The sequence below is a fragment of the Dama dama genome, chromosome 14 (genome assembly GCF_033118175.1).
Source record: "Dama dama isolate Ldn47 chromosome 14, ASM3311817v1, whole genome shotgun sequence".
In the NCBI taxonomy this organism is placed as follows: domain Eukaryota; kingdom Metazoa; phylum Chordata; class Mammalia; order Artiodactyla; family Cervidae; genus Dama; species Dama dama.
This window is the reverse complement of record NC_083694.1, coordinates 37,247,951-37,269,679: the sequence shown is the minus strand read 5'-3', so window position 1 is coordinate 37,269,679 and position 21,729 is coordinate 37,247,951. Positions and strand designations below refer to the sequence as shown.

The following is a 21,729-nucleotide window of genomic DNA, read 5'->3' as shown; positions in this document are numbered from 1 at the left end:
TGGGGGCAGCGATCAAGTATTAAAGGTAATCTCTGTACTTTCTGCTCAGTCTTGCTATGAACCTAAAAATGCTCTAAAAAAAAAGTTAACTTTTATTTAGCTTTACCAAGATTAATATAAGGATTCACACTCCGTCTAAAGGTCAGCCAGTCATAACGGCAGAGACTATACAGTCTGAAAGTCAAGGAAAGAACGGAAGTTCCACAAACAGTAAACCATAAAATATATTTTACTTCCAGCATATTGTGATGTAATATCATTTACGTGTGTCCAATGAAGCAGATTTAGGGATTAACGTATTTAGTTTTAACTAAACTGACTCTCACAACATGGAGAAGTGGCTCTGAAAAAAATTCCCACAAAGATAATAATAAGGCAAGCATAAGCCAATAACAAAATCGCAGGGCTAAGTACAAGCTATTATTCATCCCCATTATGATGTAAAATAATCTAGTCAGTCAATTACACATCTCTCACCAAATTATTACTTTTTAAATAAGGACAAAAAAGTCTGTTAACAAAGTATTAGATTATTTTCTTTCTCACCTTTCTTAATCACCTAATTTGTGTCACTTATTACATACACTGTTATTAGTATATAAATATACTAATACCATATTTGCACATGTATAAATCTTATAAACAATTAAGAACATAATAAAGCTACATACACAATGTTTTTCTGATGAGTTCAGTTCAGTCGCTCAGTCGTGTCGGACTCTTTGTGACCCCATGAACCGCAGCACACCAGGCCTCCCTGTTCGTCACCAACTCCCGGAGTCCACCCAAACCCATGTCCATTGAGTCAGTGACGCCATCCATCTCATCCTTCTTCTCTTGCCCTCAATCTTTCCCAGCATCAGGGTCTTTTCCAATGACTCGGTTCTCCACAGCAGGTGGCCAAAGTACTGGAGTTTCAGCTTCAACATCAGTCCTTCCAATGAACACCCAGGACTGATCTCCTTTAGGATGGACTGGTTGGATCTCCTTGTAGTCCAAGGGACTCTCAAGAGTCTTCTCCAACACCACAGTTCAAAAGCATCAATTCTTCGGTGCTGAGCTTTCTTTATAGTTCAACTCTCACATCCATACATGACCACTGGACAAACCATAGCCTTGACTAGGCGGACCATTGTTAACAAAGTAATGTCTCTGCTTTTTAATATGCTGTCTAGGTTGGTCATCACTTTCCTTCCAAGGAGTAAGCGTCTTTTAATTTCTGATAAGGGGAGGACACAAAAAAATCTGAATATCTACCACTTAAGGCGAGTGTTTTTTTTCCTTTTTAGAATGGTGATCAACAGAATACAAGCAGCCCCAAGAAGCTGAAAAAGTCAAGTAGATTCTTCCCCTTAGAATCTCAAGGAACCAGGCCTGCTGACACCCTGACTTTAGCCCAGTTAAGACTTATTTTGGACTTTTGACCCCCAAAACTGATAATAAATGTATGTTGTTTTAAGTCACTAAATTTTTGGTAACGTGTTACAGCAGCAATAGGAAACTAACAGAGAGGATTCCTGGTACTTGGGGCTTTTACGGCTAAAACCAGGATAAGTTGGTCACCCTATTTTCAGGTTTTCAATGCCAGTAACAACATCTGGTACATAATGAGCATGCAAAAAACCTTTGCTGAATGAGTTTATGGTGAAATATATAGATAATGTACCCTAATTATGTTACAAAGATCTACCATATATATTCTCTCTCGTATTATCATCCTAACAACCCTATGGGCTGTGAATGAATTAGTTTTCCCACTTTTAGGATATAAGAAATAAGATTCGAAGTCACCACAAAACATGTCCAAGGACGAAGATCTACTAAGTGATGGAGCCATAACTACAATATAGGCTTTCTGGCCCATAGTCAAAGGATTACAGCAGTCAGGATCCTATGAATCAGGCAACCTAGGTTCAAATCCAAGCTCCAGAACTTAATAGCTGCTTTGCCTTAGCCAAGTTACTTCTCTACTTCCTCAACTATAAAATGTAAAATTAATTTATCAATAATACACACAAGTTGTTGTGAAGATTAAAGGTGCTGAAGATTAAAGGTGCTAGGGTGCTAAAATGTGCAAAGTACACACCACAGGCTTGACAAAGAGGTATCTGACAATAAATAATAGCTATCATAATTATTCTTGCTGTTAGCTGTAATACATATATGCCTAAAATACTCTGTGCTACTTGATAATCACATAGAAGTATGAAAAAAGGAAAAAAATAGCAACCAGAATGAATAATAAAGATTGGATGGGTCTTCTGTGAAAGTAATCTAAGGTTAGGACTCCAGGCTGGAAAGACAAAAGGAGAGGGGAGACATAATCAAGATCTGTAAATATGTGACAATATAAATAAGGTGGTTACAAAATGCAGTAATACTGGTAGGATGAGGCTGGAAATTCAGAAACTAGAGTGTTATAGTATCAACATATAGCACTCAAAAATCTACAAAATGATACAACTTAAAAAAGAAATGAATCACAAAATCTTGGAACACTTTATGAATGACAAAGACAAAAATAACTCTTTTGCAAAACCTGCTGAACCCTACAATGGCATTAGGCTAAGGGAGAATGGAGATATTGAGAAATGACCTAACAGACCAGACTGCAGCAAGGACCAGATCACCAGGTGAGTCAGGGACTTAATTTCATTATTCCAATTTCCCAAGGAAGAAAAGTCTCTGCCAATCACACCATACACCACTCCTCTTCCTGATCTCATCATGACCCTTCCAAAAAATTCTCAAGCCTTAATATTCTACTTTAATGCCTTCCCACCACTTCAGTAAAGAGCAATTAAAATCTCTCTGAATTTGGCAGTGCAAACAAATCTCAAAACAGACTAACCCAATTGTTTCTTAAACAAAAGTTTCTTAAATTTTGCATTACTTAAACCATCAACATCCATTTTTATTGTGAAAATCAACAAACTTTATAGAACTTTATGACTATTATTTTCAATAGGCCAACTGGTTTTTTTTCCCCTAACAGGTCATGGCATCATCGACTCAATGGACATGAGTCTGAGCAAATTCCAGGAGACAGTGAAGGACAGAAACCTGATGTGCTGGCAGTCCATGGGATCGCAAAGAATCAAACACGACTGAGCAACTGAACAAGTCGTGAGCTCATCACTATTTCTCATGAATCAAGTTGAGAAACCGTATTGAGATTAGCTTAAGCAAAAGGCAGACAGAAATTTAAGCAATAGAAGCTCAGTTAATTTAATTCCACAAATGATTTTTAAAACTACACTGAAATGTTTGATTTCACTGCCACCGACCAATTAATTTTTTTTCAATTCCATTTAAGGGTAGAAACTTGCAACTGGTAGATTAGCTAGTCCTGAAGACCACTGTACAGTTAGTATAAACAATACCATTGTGTGATAATTATCAACTTGCTGAGACACAGTTCAGTTCAGTCGCTCAGTTGTGTCCGACTCTTTGTAACCCCATGAATCGCAGCACTCCAGGCCTCCCTGTCCATTACCAACTCCCAGAGTTTACTCAAACTCATGCCCATCGAGTCGGTGATGCCATCCAGCCATCTCATCCTCTGTCGTCCCCTTCTCCTCCTGCCCTCAATCCCTCCCAGCATCAGGGTCTTTTCCAATGAGTCAACTCTTCGCATGAGGTGGCCAAAGTACTGGAGTTTCAGCTTCAGCATCAATCCTTCCAATGAACACCCAGGACTGATCTCCTTTAGGATGGACTGGTTGGATCTCCTTGCAGTCCAAGGGACTCTCAAGAGTCTTCTCCAAAACCACAGTTCAAAAGCATCAATTCTTCGGCGCTCAGCCTTCTTCACAGTCCAACTCTCACAGACTAGATCTTAATTATTCCCACAAGAAGGAATGGCTATGTAATACAATAGAGGTGCTTAACTACTGCTACAATGGTAATCATATCACAATATGTAACTATTTCAAATCAATATGTTCTACAACTGAAATATAACACAATGTTATATTTCAACTTAGGAAAAAAAATCAGAGATCCTGGTGTGTTTTAAATGTGAATGAAAAGTATAACCTCTTTGCCCTAAACCATTTCAGAAAGTAATGAAGAATAATAACATGATCTAAAGATGGGCAAGATCAGGAAGAAAGAGAAAAGATGCATAACCTACAACTGAACAGCCAATAGAAAGAAGTGGTTATGAATACAGGTTTCCCTCTCTCATGTACAAATTTAAATTTAAAATGAGGTGAGTGTACTCACTTCCTACAACCACTTTTTGTACCCAACATGATGCTGGTAAGTATTAAGGTGAGGTAACACTGGTCTTAACTAAAGGGTTGAGAGTAAATGTCAGAAAGGTCAAATTTCTTGTTCTCTAAAACGTCTATCAACCTACCACTCAAAATTCTTCAGCCAGGCAAGTGTTTTCTTTTCTTCTTATTTATCTATTATTTTCTGGTACAACTTCAGTGTCTTTGGAATCCGTTAGACACCCCACACTAATGAAAAAAACTGTCAGTGTTTTATAGAAATAAGCTAAACAAGAAACATAGTTTACCTAGATTTTAATGTAACAGTAAATCACTTTGACAGAAGCATCTGTTCAATCAGCAAACATCACACAACTCTGAAGAAATCCCCTCGGAGTACAGAAGGGATTTTTCAAGTGCAATGGTAACGATCCTTTGACTGGTAAGCTTTCTCTGCTCCTCCCCAAAAACCCAAATGTGCCAGGGATTAACAGAAACTCCATATATAAACTTATAGACAAAGACTCTTCTCGCCTTCAAAATGCAGGGCTTATCCTTCCATTACTAAGGGATATTATCCAAGGCACACTATCAGAAACACCCGTGCACACTACACCTAAGACACACTCTACTTAACAGCTTCTTATCATCTACCCCTGGAAAAAGTGCTTCATAACGCCCCCCAAAGTTTCCAAGAACAGCAACCCCAAGAGTATCCGAGGCAAAGACCAGGAGAGAAAAGGGCCAAGAGAACTACTGTTTGTATATTACTCACCTTCACAAGTCACGTTTTTAAAATCGCCTGTAGGGAACACGCCACATCCGACACGCTTTCTGCCCTTCGCACACCATGAAAACAAGTGGCTGGTACTAAGCCCGAACAACTTAGCCAGTCTCTATCTGAACACTACCCAAACACCTCTCCATCGCCAAGGGCCAGGGTAACTGGGTACAAAGGCACCCGGACGCTTCCTCTGCCACTTAAGACTCTGTAAATTCCAAAATGCACCATGAAAACCTCCATACAAGAGTGCTGCCAGGCCAGTCTGCCGGGAAGTCACGGAATAATGTGTTTGTTGCTTCATAGGCGCCTCGGAGACCCGCACCCCAAAAGCCAGGATGATTTGGGGGTGTGACCTGGGCCGCTCCCTGCCCCGTCTCCCCTCACGGGAAACTCCCGTGTGGTCGCGGCTACTCACCAGACTAGGGAACACAGAGAGAGGCAGGAGACCAGGGCCAAGGCCCGCCGGTACTTCTTCATCTTCTCCTCCTTCCTCCCCCTGCCAGAAGGCGGCACATCCTCCCCGCAGCTGCCACTGCCGAGGCCAAGATGGAGGAGCCGGAGCAGGAGAGTGAGGATGGGACCGAGAGTCCGAAGGGCTGCGGCGCTGGAGGACCGGTTCCTGAGCGCTGGCTGCCCTCTCCCAGCGGCCCACGGCGGCGCCGACCGGGGCGCTTCACAGGACGACTCCGGGGACCGCCGCTGCTGCCGCGGCCGCCGGCTCGTCCGCGCCCGCCTTCTCCAGCCGCCACCGCCGCTGCCCCCCCATACCCCCCCCGCCCGCCCCGGCTCTCGCTCCGTGCTGCCGGCGACCAACGGCCGCTGCGCACTCGCCTCTCAACAGCCAATCGCCAGCGGAGCCGCGACACCTCACACACCGCTGAGCTGGAAGGAGACGCGTCACCCACGTCCCGCAGCGCTCGCTCCCCCACCAGCCTCCGCGCGAGCCACGCCCCCTCCGACGTCTCTGGTGGCTGAGGCCGAGGGAGGAGGACACAAAGCGGGAGAGCCGCGGTGGCCACTGCCCCGCCCACCTCAAGTCCCGCCCACTTCAGGAAGTCCTAGAGCAGCCTCGTGACCCTCAGTCTCCTTCCTACGCTGGTCCGCCCTCTTGCTCGGGGCGCGCGTAATCCGCGCAAAGGCCCTTGGGAGTTGTAGTTTTCTTTCCAGAACCCTCGTTTCCCTGTCCCTGTCCCCCTTAGTATCACTGTTTTAAGAGGTCTGTGGTTTCGCTTCTCACCGCAAGACTGACCAGCTTTGGAATTGTTACATGCAGTTTTCCTTTTTTGACCGCAGTTTGTGGAAAGGCCTAGAATGACGGTGGCGGGGGAAAGCTATACTAATAAAATTTAAAAGGCTTTTTCCCTGTGTCAGTGGGCCGGGCCCATCGAACTAGATGCTGATTGGCTGGCGGGAAGGGGGGCGGTGTGCCAAGATTTCCTCTAATCTGATTGGTTGGAGTGGGACGACTTTCTCATCTTTTCCGCCTCAGGGCGAATTTCGCACCCGGCCGGATTCCTCTGTTGGAATCGGCTCGATTCATCTGTTTTCTTTTGGATTCGTGCTTTGGGTTCGCTGTGGTGGGGCCAGAAAGGAAAACTGCGGCTCCTGCTGGGGGAGTTTCAAGTTCTGGGGTTCACCGAAAGCGGGGGAAGTGGTCGCCTTCACACGTCTTTCGCTACCGTCTGAGACCAAAAAGTGACCGCTTCTCAATCTGCAAAACGAGCAATGTACCCACCCGAGATTTTTATGCCCCTGAGGCTTCTAAAGATCTCTCAGAAGCTAGTTTAGGGACCCTCTGCCTGAAAGTCCGCAATTCTTAACCACTCTTCTTCCCAAGCGCCCCTTAACGTAGCATTGTATAGGGAAAGAGGCATTAGCTTCTCATCTGGGAAGAAGACATCTGGCCTCTGGCCTAACGTGTTCCTTCTATCTCTGGCGATACATCTGTTTCAGACTCTTGACACTACCAGGGAGGTTAGTCGCTACCGAGTCGCTTATTTTCTTTTATAAAATAAGAAATATAACTCAGTGATGTTTCCCTTTTTGTCTTGGCTATCAGAAACTCGGAACTACCTTCTCCAGAAAGCATCCAGACAAATGGGATAATGGAGACTCCAACTGTCCGACTGTCCAATGGTCAAAGCAAGTGTTATTAAAAAGTATGAGTCACTTATTGCTTATGTGATTGAAGGAAAAAAGACTCCGTAAAATGTCCATCTAATTTTGAGCCATGTAATTTCTTAGTAAACCTTCTAGGTTGAATTGTTTGTTAATTGTATTCCCAGGAAACTGAATGTTATTGACTCATTCTAAAATTCTTGCTATAAGTCAACTGGATATTTTTTTTAAAAATTCTACAAAGCATGATTTGGTTTTAGAGGAATTTATCCTAAACTAATTTTTCTTGCAAAAACTAGAATGATCTGTTCATGGCCCTTTGGCATATGACAATAAAGCCTCTTTATCTCTCTCACTGCAGTAGGCAAGCAGTTAACTAGCCCAAGAGCAGTATCAAATGATTAATATGTAAATTTAAAGGAAGGTAGGGACAAAAGAAGTATGGGGATTATTTTACATTCTTTACCACGTTAGGCACCCTTTTCCTTTCACTCCAGGAACTAGGTTATTCAGGACAAAGAGCAGGTGCTCCTGAGCTGATTCTCCCTAGATCACAGCCAACAAAGTTCTGTTAGAATACATACTCATCTCAAGCCTGACAAGTTATCAGGTGCCTCTCTTGTATCCTGTCCTTCTCACTCCAAACCCACAAGTCCACATACAACTAGTAGATAGAATTTTTCTTCCTTCTTTTCTCCCTCCCTTCTTTCCCTTCTTTCTTCGTTTTTCCTACAGTTGAGGCTTTAGAGTGACAGCTGTGGTAGGGTTGTCATTCCCTTTTATTAATGAATCATTGGCTACTGTTGTTTCAAGCAATAAATATCGTTTTCTCTTTTAGCTAGTTTCATGTCCATAGCTTCATGTTAAGGTTTAATCTTCAGTCCCTTTAGCTTTTCATTTTTCTCTAGGATTTTTCATAATTTCAGTTCTCAGCTATACAGTTGACTTCCAGGTCTAGATCCCAGCCTCTCTTCAAGTAGTGGCTGGACATAACACTTATTCTACCATCACTACATAAAATAGAACTTGCTTCTGCATAAATTTAATTTCCCCATAAATTAAGTTCTTCATTTGAGTTTCTATTTGCATTAATTCTTCTTTGTTTTAAGGCCTCAGATAGTGAGGATAAGAGGAGTTCCGTGGAGCTGACCTTTGAAAAACTAGTAGATGTTTTTCTGCATGGTTGTTGAATATAATGAGAAAAAATAATGGAAGAAATTTTATTATAACACAATAAATGTGATAAAATAAGTAAGTATCATATAAACTGAATATAGATAACTGCCCTCATACTCAAATATATACTATATGCCAGAAAATGGCAAGAAAAATGTGTATTTAATCTTAGTGCAAGCTAACTAACCACCATCTACCACCTCTTAACTGTACTACAGTGATTGTCAACCAGCAGCAATTGTTTCCCTTGAGGGTAAATTGGCAATGTCTAAAAATGTTTTTGGTTATCACAACTGAGGAAGTGCTATGTCTAATGAGTAGAAACCAGGGATGCTACATCCTACAATGCAGAAGACAGCCTTACACAACAAAAAATGATTTGCCCTGAAAAGTCAAAAGTGCCCAGCTTGGGAAACCCTCCTATAACAGAACCACCCAATTCTATAAAATCTATAAAGCATTGACTACACACATAAAACTTATGTGCCTTGCAGATTCTTGGATTATTTAGGAAGTCACCAAGGAAAAGACACATGGTGAACAGGAGTTCTCCTGTTCTTAAAAGGTTAAAAACATAGGAACTCTGGACAGGTTAAGTCCCTGCCAAGATAAAAATCAGATACTCTGTTTGCTCATGGTGAAAAAGAACAAGCAGATCTCAGATAAGAAGTCAACCCCTCTGGCCAGCTCCTTTGTACTTTGTCTCATATATAAATCACAATTAAAATCCCCAGAGAAGACATATTTGTTCAAGTTGGTAGTATTTGGTGAGCAAGCTTTGACATATTTTGAATCTGTTGAAAACTTATTTGCCCTTTTCAATATTATAAAATACTGAGACACTGTCTATTACAGAGGAACAGCTGAGGCTCAATGAAATTAGATGCTTCCAGAGTAAAACTAGTTAGGACAAAAGTTCCCTGGAAATCAGTAAAAGCCCAGAGAACTGAGAAAAGACTAATATAGAGACAAGAAAAGGGACTAAACCAGATGGGAAGAAGGGTGAATGTGGTGATCAGCACTTAAAAATATTATCTACATATAGATTCAGTAGAGATGGAGATTTATTACTATTTGTCTTCACTCCATTTGCTGCTGTTTCTTTGAGTGTGTGTGGATATGTGCATAGAATAGCACATGCCTGTTTTATGTAGCCACTCCTTGTTTGAGGAGAGCTTCCCTAATGGCTCAGCAAATAAAGGATCTGCCTGCAATACAGGAAACATAGGGGGCGCGGGTTTGATCCCTGGACTGGGAAGATTCCCCTGGAGAAGGAAATGGCAACCCATTCCAGTATTCTTGCCTGGAGAATTCCATGGACAGAAGAGCCTGAGGGGCTACAGTCCAAAGGATCACAATCAGATATGACTGACCAACTAAACTTGCTTGCTTGCCTGAGGAGAGCCTAAACTACTTTACCAAATCTATGTTAGAGCGCTGATGATGTAGCTACTTGAGGAACTAAAGGTAGAATTCAGAGGGAGATAAGAAAAACTTGTTTCTCTAGGACAGCCTGAGAACTCAATTTCTTAACAGAAGAATCACAAACTGCAATGTCAGTCTGTTTAGTTCTGTTTATATTGCAAATAACAAAAGATTTCCCCTTAAAATCTTTGCACTTTATGACCACCAGTTTAGTCTTCTATCACTGGTTAACCATGCTATAACATGGTTTCTCAACTGGGTACATTGGCTTTTCAATGTCTACTTTGAAAATACATGAGTTTAGCAGTAATGAAATCAGCCAGAGAAAGGATTACTCAGGAAGTGGGTGATGGAGAGGGAGAAATCTAAGAGGATTTCTGAGAAGGCATGTGGTCGTGACATGAATAGAAAAGTCAGGAGTTGCAGGTTTGTAGGGAAGATTAGGGAGAAGACAGTGGCAACCCACTCCAGTACTCTTGCCTGGAGAATCCCATGGACGGAGGAGCCTGGTAGGCTACAGTCCATGGGGTCGCTAAGAGTTGGACACGACTGAGCGACTTCACTTTCACTTTTCACTTTCATGCATTGGAGAAGGAAATGGCAACCCACTCCAGTGTTCTTGCCTGGAGAATCCCAGGGACAGAGGAGCCTGTTGGGATGCCATCTATGGGGTCTCACAGAGTCAGACATGACTGACTGACGTGACTTAGCAGCAGCAGCAGCAGCAGCAGCAGGGAAGATTAGTTTGAGTTTAGAAGTATAGTATTGAGCTTTAGGTTCTGGTGGAAGCATCTGGCAAGCATTTACAAATATATATTTCCCAAAAGGGAGAGAAACAAAGCAACTGATGATGACATGTTAAGAGTTCTAACTGCTATGTCCTTCAGGGGTGCTAGTAGTTTAGTTGTGTCCTTTGCACAAGACTCTTTGCAACCCCATGAACTGTATGTAGCCCACCAGTCTCCTCAGTCCATGGGATTCTCCAGGCAAGAATACTGGAGTGGGTTACCATTCCCTTCACCAGGAGATCTTCCCCACCCAGGGATTGAGCCCAGGTCTCCTGAATTGCAGGCTGATTCTTAACTATCTGAGCCACCAGGGAAGCCCATGTCCCCCAGTACCTCCTGTATAATGCTCTCAGGTGAAGCTTCCTAAAACATTACCTCCTTCACATCCTTTTTTTTGGATGAAGTAGAAAAGGATAGTTTTATTGCTTTATCAGGCAAAGAGGGCCACAACAGGCTCATGTCCTCAAAATCGTGGGTCCTAACTTATGGAAAAGAGTGAAAAGTTTTATATCAATTGTCCAAAGAGGGCAGGATCAGCTCATGACATTCTTATGATGTGTTAGTGGTGAGCTAAGTAGGAGTCAGCATCATCCACCTTCAGGTCCAACTGGTCTGGGGTCTACATGCTTGTGGGCAGCCTACCATCATTAGTTGTTAACTTCTCCCACCTAGGAGGGGTTTCAGTATCTACAAAATAACTCAAAGATACTGTTGTGTGTATCCTTTTATGGGGAAATAGGACCTTGCCCAACACTGCTCTTAACAGTTTGTTCTACCTGGTCTCCCTTCCGTAATTAACAACTACTTGTTTGACTCTGCCCATTGGAATTCTGGGAAGTTCATGGGGGTTGAATGAAGGCTATTTCCTATAATCAAAGAAATGGGGGACACAGAAAGGCCTTGTGCCCAGGAGCCCCACAGGGCCCTGCATGGTGTCATTACCACGTGCTGGGGCTGTGCTAAGTGTTTTCACATATTAATTAATTTAATCCTTGTGACACTATGTGAGAGGCACCAGCCTTGTCCCCATTTTACAGAAAAAGAAACTGAGATATGAGCACACTAAGTAACTTCCTCAAAGACACCCAAGCATCAGAGTTCGGATGTGAACCTGGGATGTAATGGGTCCTAACGGTGCCCACGTCCTATGGAAGGAACACAGCACCCACTTTCTCAAGATCTGTGGGTGGCAGTGCTGGCAGCCATGTGGGGGATGGTACTGTCCATGTGGCCACCTGCCACTGGCCAGGCACCATCCCAGACCTGGAGCGCCAGCCCTTGGGACAGCGAGGAACCTCGCGTAGAGGACAAGATGTCGGGAAGAAGATGCATAGACTGAGGGGTATGGAGGGTGCCGATGGGTGGATGTCTTGGGTGGGCAAGGGTCAGGTCTCCCCAGGAGGAAACATCTGGATGGAGATCTGAAGCTACCCAGGGATCAGGGAAGGAGTATTCCAGGCCAAGAAAAGAGCTCATGCAAACACAAACATCTTTGCCCATCACATCCTTTCTTTGATGCCAAAAGAAAAGAAAGAAAATCTCCAATAGCAAGTAAATATTTGTTGAATAAAGTCCTGCTTTTAAAGCTTCCCAGGATCCAACTCAGCTGACAGTATAAGACATATCCTCCACTGTTTCCTTTCAGGACTCAACCTTCTCCCGGACCATGCTGCTTGCCAAGTTCTGAAACCCCTGTGTTCTCAGTTCTTGTAATGTCTATTTCCCCAAGCAGTGTATCAATTCCTTATGCAAAGAGGTCATGTGTTATATATACAAAACACAATGTTTTGTTTTTTTATTACAGGAGCCCAAAAAATGATTTTTTACTTAGTTACTATTTCATTTGTCTAATCATACCAAATTACAATCTGCCCAATATTTTCAATTTCTAGGAATAGCAAACCCCTAAGTTTTAGCAACTGACTGGAGATACTAGCCAACTATTTCTTCCACTGCTGCTGCTGCTGCTAAGTCGCTTCAGTCGTGTCCAACTCTGTGCAACCCCATAGACGGCAGCCCACCAGGCTCCCCCGTCCCTGGGATTCTCCAGGCAGGAACATTGGAGTGGGTTGCCTTGCCTTCTCCAAAGCATGAAAGTGAAAAGTGAAAGTGAAGTCGCTCAGTCGTGTCCGACTCTTAGCGACCCCATGGACTGCAGCCCACCAGGTTCCTACATCCATGGGATTTTCCAGGCAAGAGTACTGGAATGGGTTGCCAGTGCTTTCTCCCTCTCTTCCACTACAAGTAGCCAAATTAGCTTTTTAGCATAACACCGTTTGACGTGTATGTGACTAAACTTTTCTGGGTCTAAATTATCCTTGAATAATCTGGAGAAATAACGTGTTCAACAAATATTTATTGAGCTTTTTTTATATGAAAGGTGCTGCAGTAGATTATCTGTCTCCAGGAAATTCAGTGTTCTTGTAGTTTCTTAATCTTCCAGACTGCACCCTTTTGGCAGGCTCATGATACACATGAGTCCCTTCTCAGAGTATTTTCAGGCAGATTCTTCACCGTCTGAATCACCAGGGAAGCCCTCAGAGTATTTGTAAGGGAATAAAATAAAATAATAGATTACAAAGGAAACCAATTAAACTGAAATACAATTGTGAAACTATTTCAAAGCAAATTTGTGATTAGTAATTGAATCTACTTGCCAAGAAGGAGGCGCAGGAGGTATGGGTTCTACCCTTGGATTAGGAAGATCCCTTGGAAGAGTAAATGGCAACCCATTCCAGTATTCTTGCCTGAAAACTCCCATGGACAGAGGAACCTGGCTGACTACCTACTGTCCATGGAGTTGCAAGAGTTGGACACGACTTAGCAACTAAACCACCATTGCTAGTGGCAATTTTCAATCATCAAAAGAGTGATGAGTTTAAAATGTATTTTAAGATACCTACAATATGCATCATGTGACATGGAGACTTCTATTAGTGACAAATTTCCGAGATTAGTTACCTACATTTGTAATAAGAGAGAATTCTAAATTTCAGTAAAAGGTTAGTGAAAGTAAAGACATAATTATTTTTTGTCCAAGTTCATGGACCAGTGAATTTATATTTGGATTCTAAGTCAAGAGTCCCTGCAGTAGGGCATTATTTTTCAAATTGTGAATCACAACTCATTAGAGAGTCAAGTAATCAATTTTCAGGGACATCAGTAGAACTTTTTAAAAAGCAAAAGGTAATAATTTATAAAATATCAGTGTCTCAGTAAGGGGTAATATTATCTCAGCTACTCCTGTTTCAGTGATATAAATGTCGTATATATATGCACATGTATGCATGTGTGTTATTTGTGTGTGTTCTGTTATATGTGTATATGCATATTGAGTTGCAATGTAAAACATATGGCTTAATGTGGGCTACAGTAAAAATCAAGTGAAAGCCATTGCACTAGGGGAAATAAGATATATAAGACATGAAATAAATGCAACAAACAATACAAATCATGTGTGTCACAAGATTTTAGAGGAAAAAGAAATTTTTTTCTTTCAAGGAAATTATCAGGGAAGACCTGAAAATGTAGTAGATTCAAGGTGAGCTTTGAAAGATGAGTAGTATTTGAATAGATAGAGATGTGAGGAGAACCTATTTTAGATATACAGAACAGTAAACTCTATAATTTAATTAAAAACTACCTTCACAATTTTTACCATGTACCTTATAATTTTGGTTTGCCTGATGTTTATTTGGTACTCTGTGTTTGACATAATCAGTGATGGTGAGTTCTAAACAAAAAATAAAGAAACAGGTATTTGTTGAATATCTACATAAAATAATTCATGTTAGATCATATGATAACTTTAAAGACTAAGCATTAGAGATACTATCCCCTTTGATAGCTTTCAAGAACAAGAAACAAGACATTCAAGAACATTAAAATACCAAAAAGTGATGCCAAGTACAAAGAGATCACAGTGAGTTCAAGAACATTAAATTGAGTAAAAATAATACAGTTGAACACACACAATTACCTTTACTCACAAAACTCCATAAAACAACAGGAAAGTTTTATTTGTACTTTGTACAAAAGTCACAAGGATGGAGAAATCAGGTGAGAGAATCAAAAGAGCAAAACTTTGAAGCTGAAAATTATATTGGTAAGGAAACAACTTCCTAATGTGACCTTCCAAGGACAATTCTGCTATACCCTTATTGATGGTCCTGGCATAATTAATAATAATGGGAACTTTTACTTTCAAATATGTTCTGGTTTGAACAATAAATAATAATCTTCAACATAGCAGACATGAAAAAACTGAACCCTAATTTAGCAACAGGAAATGGCAAAAATTGGCTCGATTTGTGACACAGAATCCCTAGAAAGCCCATTCAGGAAACAATACACAAAGTACCATGGAAGTAAGGTTAATGGTATGTGTGTTTGGTAGTATGGTAGTAGAAAGGGGTTGCAAATTAAAAAATAGAGACACTCCACTGCTCTACATGGCTAGCTGAGTGCGCTTCCCCTACCACTAGCAAAAAAAAGAAAAAAAACTATAGATTATCAGGGGAAGATAAAGGTAAAGCTTGGATTTGGGAACATCTAGCATAGTTTAAGCAAGCTGCAGGAGTTGGTGATGGACAGGGAAGCCTGGCGTGCTGCAGTACAAGGGGTCACAGAGTCAGACACAACTGAGCAACTGAACTGAACTGAGCATAGTTTAAAGCAAAAGTATCATGCAAAAAAAAGAAAAGAAGAGTATTTTTTGTGACAATCAGGAAAACTTGAATAAGGACCGGCCATTAATTAATAAATTATTTTTTCTTAGATATGGTAATGCCATTATGTAGGAAATGTCCTCACATTAAGGAGACATATGCTGAAATATTGAAGAGTGAAATGTCATAGTGACGGCACCTTACTTTCAAAGATTCAAAGAGAGAGAACAAATAGGAGCATCTGTTAACTTGAACTGAGAAGAAATCAGACTATGAAGTGAGAAGAAATCTTAAATCAAAGAAAGAAATTCTAGCATTCTAACAGTGCTAGATATTGCCACCATAAAATAGGAGGAGGATACTAAAAAGAAGGAACCTGTCAAGAACAACAACATCTTCCAAAAACTCTTAGGAAGTAAAGCTATGAAATAAAAAAACTCGACAGAGAAAAATTGGAAGATAAAGTTACGGAAATCATCTAGAAAGTAGACAAAAAGATAAAGGACTCATCCAGGAAGTCCAGACATATATCTGTAGTAGAGGAAGAGAGAAGACATAGATGAGGAGACATAAACAATTTTGAAGACCTTTTCCTAGAGTTCAGAGTTTCTGTATTGAAAGTTCCCTAGTCAAAGTGATCAGCATACTAGATAAAAATAGCCAACACTAAGGTGCCCCACTGTGAAATTTGAGAACAATGGAGGCGAAGAGAAGATCACAGACATTTTAGAGACAGGAGAGAAAAATAGACCATGCACAAAGAGTCAGGAACTAATACTAGTGTCAGACTTGTCTACATCTACATGGAGGGTGTAAAGGCGGTGGAGCAGCATGTTCAAAATACTGAAGGAAGGTTCTTTCCAACCAAGGGTTCTCTGCTTATTCAAGCCATCAATCAATCCCCAAGTGCCAGGGGGGATAAAGACATTTTTGAGACAGGCAAGATCTCAATAAACTTACCTGTTGGGAATCTCTCATGAAAAGAGATTTTGTTCTACCAAAACAAGGGAGGAAACCAAAAAAAGAAGAAGACATTTGACACAGGAAACGGGAAATCCAGCACAGAGGAAAGAGGTGAAAGGGATCCCCAGGGTGATAGTGAAGAAAGAATGTAGCATGACAGCTGAGAACCAGACATAGGAAGGAGGCAGTCATGCAGACTGGCGCAGGTCAGCAGCCCTGAGAGAGACCTCGTCAAGAAGATGACATCTGTAGAACATCTACTGGATCTGAGTGATTTGGTGGGAACTTAGATGTTTATGAAATAAAGAATTAGTGAGAAGCACTTAGAAAACTAAAACATAACAATTTAGAAAACAGCCATGCAGGAAAGTTTCATCTGTGATTAACATTTATATGATCTTAATAATAAACAGTAAAATTAAATCCAAAAAAAAATCATAACTGCATGAGAAGGATGGGAGGATTGGAAAGATTATAGGTTTCTGGTAGAAGTTCTTGGTCAGGAAAAAGAAAAAAGAGCAAAATCCTCAGCTTCCATAACTGAAAGTCAATCAATAATGCCTAAAACTTGGAAAAACAGAAACAAAAAATAGCAACATGTTTTTTAGGATATGGAGGTAAATATGAAAATAGCTGACAGTAAGTAGTAGAAGCAGTTGATTTTTGAACAGGAAGAAATAGAAGGTGGGCAGTAGGGAATTGCTTTTTTCATAACTTTGTTACAACTATTTGGTTCTTATGTGCATGTATAACTTTGGATTTTTAAAAATTTAATATTTCTTTTCTTTTTTTTTTGGCCATGTTGCATGCTTTGTGGGATCTCAGTTCCCCGACCAGGGATTGAACCTGGGCCACAGCAACGAGAGCCTGGAATGCTGACCACTAGGATCCATCCTAGTTCCCATGAGGGTTCTCCCCTAAATTAAGATATTTTATTATAGTGTTTGTGATTTGTGGCAAAATAAGCTCATATTTTTCATGTATTCATATTTTTCTCCTTTTCCATTTGTCTGCACTGGATCTGTGGAGCAAAGTAAACTATCTGCTATGATGTGTGGATTTCACAATTGTTCATTCCGCGCTTAGACTTGAAAATCTGAGTCAAATATAAGAAGATAAGAAAAAGTGGAGATGTGGAGTAAATGAACACTTTCCTATTGATTATTTTTCTGTTTTAGAATAGGAAAGCCAGTTATTAGAACTGTTCCGGCTACCCCTGCTTTCAGAACCACCTATTTAGTGTTTAAAATGTAACTTTTTCCAGGCCTAAAAATTTCTGCTCCCCTCTGTTATCTGTATCTATTTTTAAACCATCTTTCTACTGTTCCATGAAGTGAAGCAACTACTTGGATAATTGAGGCATACTTACTTTGCCTCCTTGTTCAGTCATTGTCCTGTTTTGAGGCCTAAACTGTGAAGATTGTCATACAGATCAAGTAATTTCACCTCATAATTTTGCACAGAGAGATAATGGGATATTAAGGTGTGTCAGTCAGTAAATCTTTAAAGGATCTGCATGGAACAATATTCAAGGTATCCCAGCACTGAAGAGCCTTTGCAGTTTCCTTCCACAAAACAACTTTTAATACGTGACCCTGAAATGACTCAAACCATTTAACTGAACTCATTGGGAAAGTCTGTTCCATAGGAAAGCATTAAACATTCATCATTCCACATCGCCAAATAATTAATGAAGAGTAACAAGGAAGCTTCTAGGGAAAGTTGTTGAGATTATTGCATTTATATAGAAACTTTTTGTAGGCCAGCTGAAAAGCCACTTTATAAAGTGTGGCAGAATCCTGCTGTGCAATCCCTGCACTTTGTAGTCGTAGTGTGGATTATTACATCCTGACATACACTAGTTATCGTGTCCTTCACGGAGGGATGGGAAGTATCTTATTTCACCTCTGTCACCCCCGCAGCACGTAGCATGATTCTTGGTACAAAGGAGCCATTGAATCGAGTCAAACTATGAGGAAGATACTGGTGATACTGACAATGACTCATAAAGTGGGACACTTAAATTTATTGGGCTTCTTTTATATTCAGAGGTCAAGCTTTTGTGTGCATTCTTTCATTTAAAATTACAACTACATTAAAAAAAAAAAAAAAACCTCACTCAAAGCTACAGTGAAGCAATATGATCCTCCTTATTTTACTTATATAAGATAGAAAATTAGTCTCATGTTTTTAGAATGTTTAGAAACAGTCAGTCTTTATAGGACTTTATTAGGACTGTCAGTAGTTAAAGTCCCATCTTCCAAGATATGATTGAAAACAAAAACATACTCTAAGAAGTTTGGAAAGAGAAAAAAAAAAGAAAGGTTATTCCTGAAGAATAAGGATGAAGATGAAAGGGATTTTTGATCATTATGAGGAGAATTTAAATTTTGAATCCTTTAAAATGACTTTGATTTATTTTAAACATTGTATGTTTTTGATTTTACCTTTTTTCAGAAATTACTTATAGGCTAAAAAAATTAACGTGATGCATTTATTTGCACAGTTGTGAGTAACTTTCTACTTTTTAGTCAGAGACTCACATTTGTTGGAAATATCTTGACAGATATATTTTGAATTAATTTATTTTTACTGTATTTATCTGCAATCCTGCTGATGTAGATTCAGTCAACTTGTGAAAGGTGCACAAAGCATATAGTGAGCTATGCTTCTGATTTTTTATTTGCACAAGCAGTTCTTTGGGTTTTCACTCCTCTTTGGTCAACTGCAATTTCTCCTAGATCTCAATTTCTAAATTTTCCTTGTAATGGAATCCTCTATAAAAAGTATAGTTTCTTAAGCCCATCCTACAAATACAAAATCAGAATCTCCAGAAGACAGTCCCTCAAATCCATACATAAGAGGTGGTTTTTGCTGTCAAATAAGTTTGAAAACATCTATTCTAAGACATTTGTCCCTCGTCTCCTTGAGCCATTATCTGTACAGGAGTATATAAAGCATCTTCATTGTTTAGGACTAAAAGTGTGGCTGCGAGGAAATTTGATAAACTTAATTCTAATTTAGTCAGTTTTTAAGTTGTACCACCACTCTGACTAATGAACAACTCCCATTCTCATTGGAGAGTGAACGTGAAGTATATATGTATGAGATTTTCCTTTGCCCTCCTCTTCCCCATGCTCACTGAGACAGGTAAACATCCTAAGGCTGGAGTCTCATTTTTTTATTTCACCTCTGCATCTCAGACCTAAGCAGAATGGTTTGGAGTTCATTCTGCTAATCTGCTGACCAGGAGCCAACTGCTATCAACCTAGATCTCCCACTTGGCAACGACGAGTGGAAGATATTTTTTAAAAAAAAGCTCCTTCCACTCATCCTCTCTCCCATGTACTCACTTTCCTTCTTTCCCTGCTCCCTCTGTTGGGTCTGTTTTGTCCTTCCATACTCAAGTAATGGCTTTATATATGTGTTTACAAATATAACATAAGGGACTTCCCGTGGTCCCTCAGTGGTTAAGACTCCAAGCTTCCAATGAAGAGGGCACGGGGTTTGATCCCAGATTGGGGAATGAAGAGCCTATGTACTATGCAGCATAGCCAAAAGAAAACAAAAAATCTGACATAAATATAACACAGAACATAAATTTCAATAAGACAGGGTATCTCTCAACAGAACTTTCTGGTCTTGGTCAACGTATTAATAAGCAGCAGTTCCCAGACTATAAACCAAATCATTTCAGTGATGAAAGTGAGGCCTTTCTTTAGAGGGAAAGCAACTTGCAGCAGATACTTGATACCACTGCACTAAGAGATCTCTCAGCTATCAAAAAAAAGATCTGGGCCTGAAAATCTGGCTCATCTGGCTTTTTCAGCAGCAATTGGGTACAACTGACTTAACTGCAAGAAAAAACATGACAACAGCTATGGTAGATTGTATCTTCCCAAAATTGCCTTTGTCAGGAGAAGGACAGGAGGAAAAGGGGATGACAGAGGATGAGATGGTTGGATGGTGTCACCGACTCGATGGACATGAGTTTGTGCAAGCTCTGGGGGTTGGTGATGGACAGGAAAGCCTGGCGTGCTGCAGTCCATGGGGTCACAAAGAGTCGGACACGACTGAGCGATTGAATTGAACTGAACTGAACTGAAAATTGTCACATAAACTTGTCTAGTTCCCCATGTTTTTCTGGAACCTTGTCACTCCCCCATGAAGAGGCAGAGACTATCTCTCCTCCCCTTGAAACTAGATGGGGAGGTAGGCTTTGTGACTGCCTGGACCAACACACTGTGGCGAAAGTGAGGCTGTGTGATTTCCAAGGTTGTGTCATCGAAGATCTGAAAAGAAGACACAGGGACTTCCCTGGTGATCCAGTTTTAAGGTTCCATGCTCCCTATGGAGGGGGGCCTGGGTTTGATCCCCAGTCAAGGAACTAGATCCTACATGCCACAGCTAATACCTCTTACAAATAAATAAATAAGGAGCTATGGATTCTGCCTGGTTCTCTTACTTGGAAACACCCTCAGAAAACGACTTCCTAAGGAAGCCCAGGAGACCCAGAGAGGTCACATGGAGATGTTCTGGCCGATAGCTTCAGCTTACACTCCAGTCAACAGTCAGCATCCCCTGCCAGATGTCTGAGTGAAGGACCCTTCGGATAATCCCAGACTTCAGCTGTTGTCATCCCAAACCTTTCATCTTCCAGCAGAGGGCCCAGACATCATGGTGCAAAGATGAATCCTCCCTGCGTACCCTTATGTCCAATCCATGGAAACCATGAGCACAGTAAAGCCCTGTTTACTCCTCTAGGTATGGAGATGATTTTATTACTCAGAAGATAACTGGAACAATGGCTAATATGCTGAAAAGAAGAGAACACAAAAGCTACCTAACATATCAAACAAAATATTAATCATGGAAATCCCACACACACACATTTCTGTGAGAAAAATAATTGAGTGGCCTGTTGTAAACATGAGCTAGGAGAAATAATCCTGTATTGTCACTAGAAGATTTGTGAGCAAAAAGTCAACAGAGGTTGATGCATGATTTTTCAACGTTTCATCACATCTTATTTTTTTCAGGTTCATGATAGTTACTTTGGAAAATACAGATACTACCAAGAAAACAATTGTTCCACTGCTCAAAGTCAACCAGCTAGTATTTTTCTGTATTCCTTGTCCTTCCTTTTTCTAAGCATCTGTTTTTAAAATCTCATTGAGACCACATTATCAATACAATATTTTAATCCCACATACAGTCTTTTAATCCACTACTTGGTTTAGTTCCCACCATCAGAATGGTCCTGCACTTCTCTGATCTCTGCCCAGCTAAAACTCTTCCTTGTCTAGGAAGCCTGCTGGGACCACCTAACCCACAAAGATGTCTACCTCAAAATCATAGCACTAATCCCCCATGCCACTTACTTGTTTCACAATCACATATTACTTCATGACATTTTATGTATTAATCTTTCAATATCTGTATCATATAATCTTTTCCATCATTCCTTATCTTCCTAACAAGACTGAAAGTGACTTTAGGACAGAGATGAGTATTTTAATCTTTCTATTCCCTACAGTACTGAATACATATATAGTAGGTTCTTACCTGAAAATACCACACACAGAGGAGCC

General features: G+C 40.6%; 1 protein-coding gene across 6 annotated transcripts in view; it reads right to left on the bottom strand.

The window, feature by feature from the left end:
- SUCO (SUN domain containing ossification factor) overlaps positions 1 to 5,725 on the bottom strand; it is an 88,109-nt gene extending 82,384 nt beyond the window's left edge. For all 6 annotated transcript variants that reach the window (XR_009695790.1, XM_061160337.1, XM_061160338.1 and 3 more), the window contains exon 1: positions 5,417 to 5,725. Coding sequence is in view for 5 of the 6 variants with exons in the window: in XM_061160337.1 (XP_061016320.1) it covers positions 5,417 to 5,478 (62 nt within the window). In the remaining variant the exon portion in view is untranslated. The remainder of the gene's footprint in view (positions 1 to 5,416) is intronic.
- Positions 5,726 to 21,729: the final 16,004 nt, after the last annotated feature.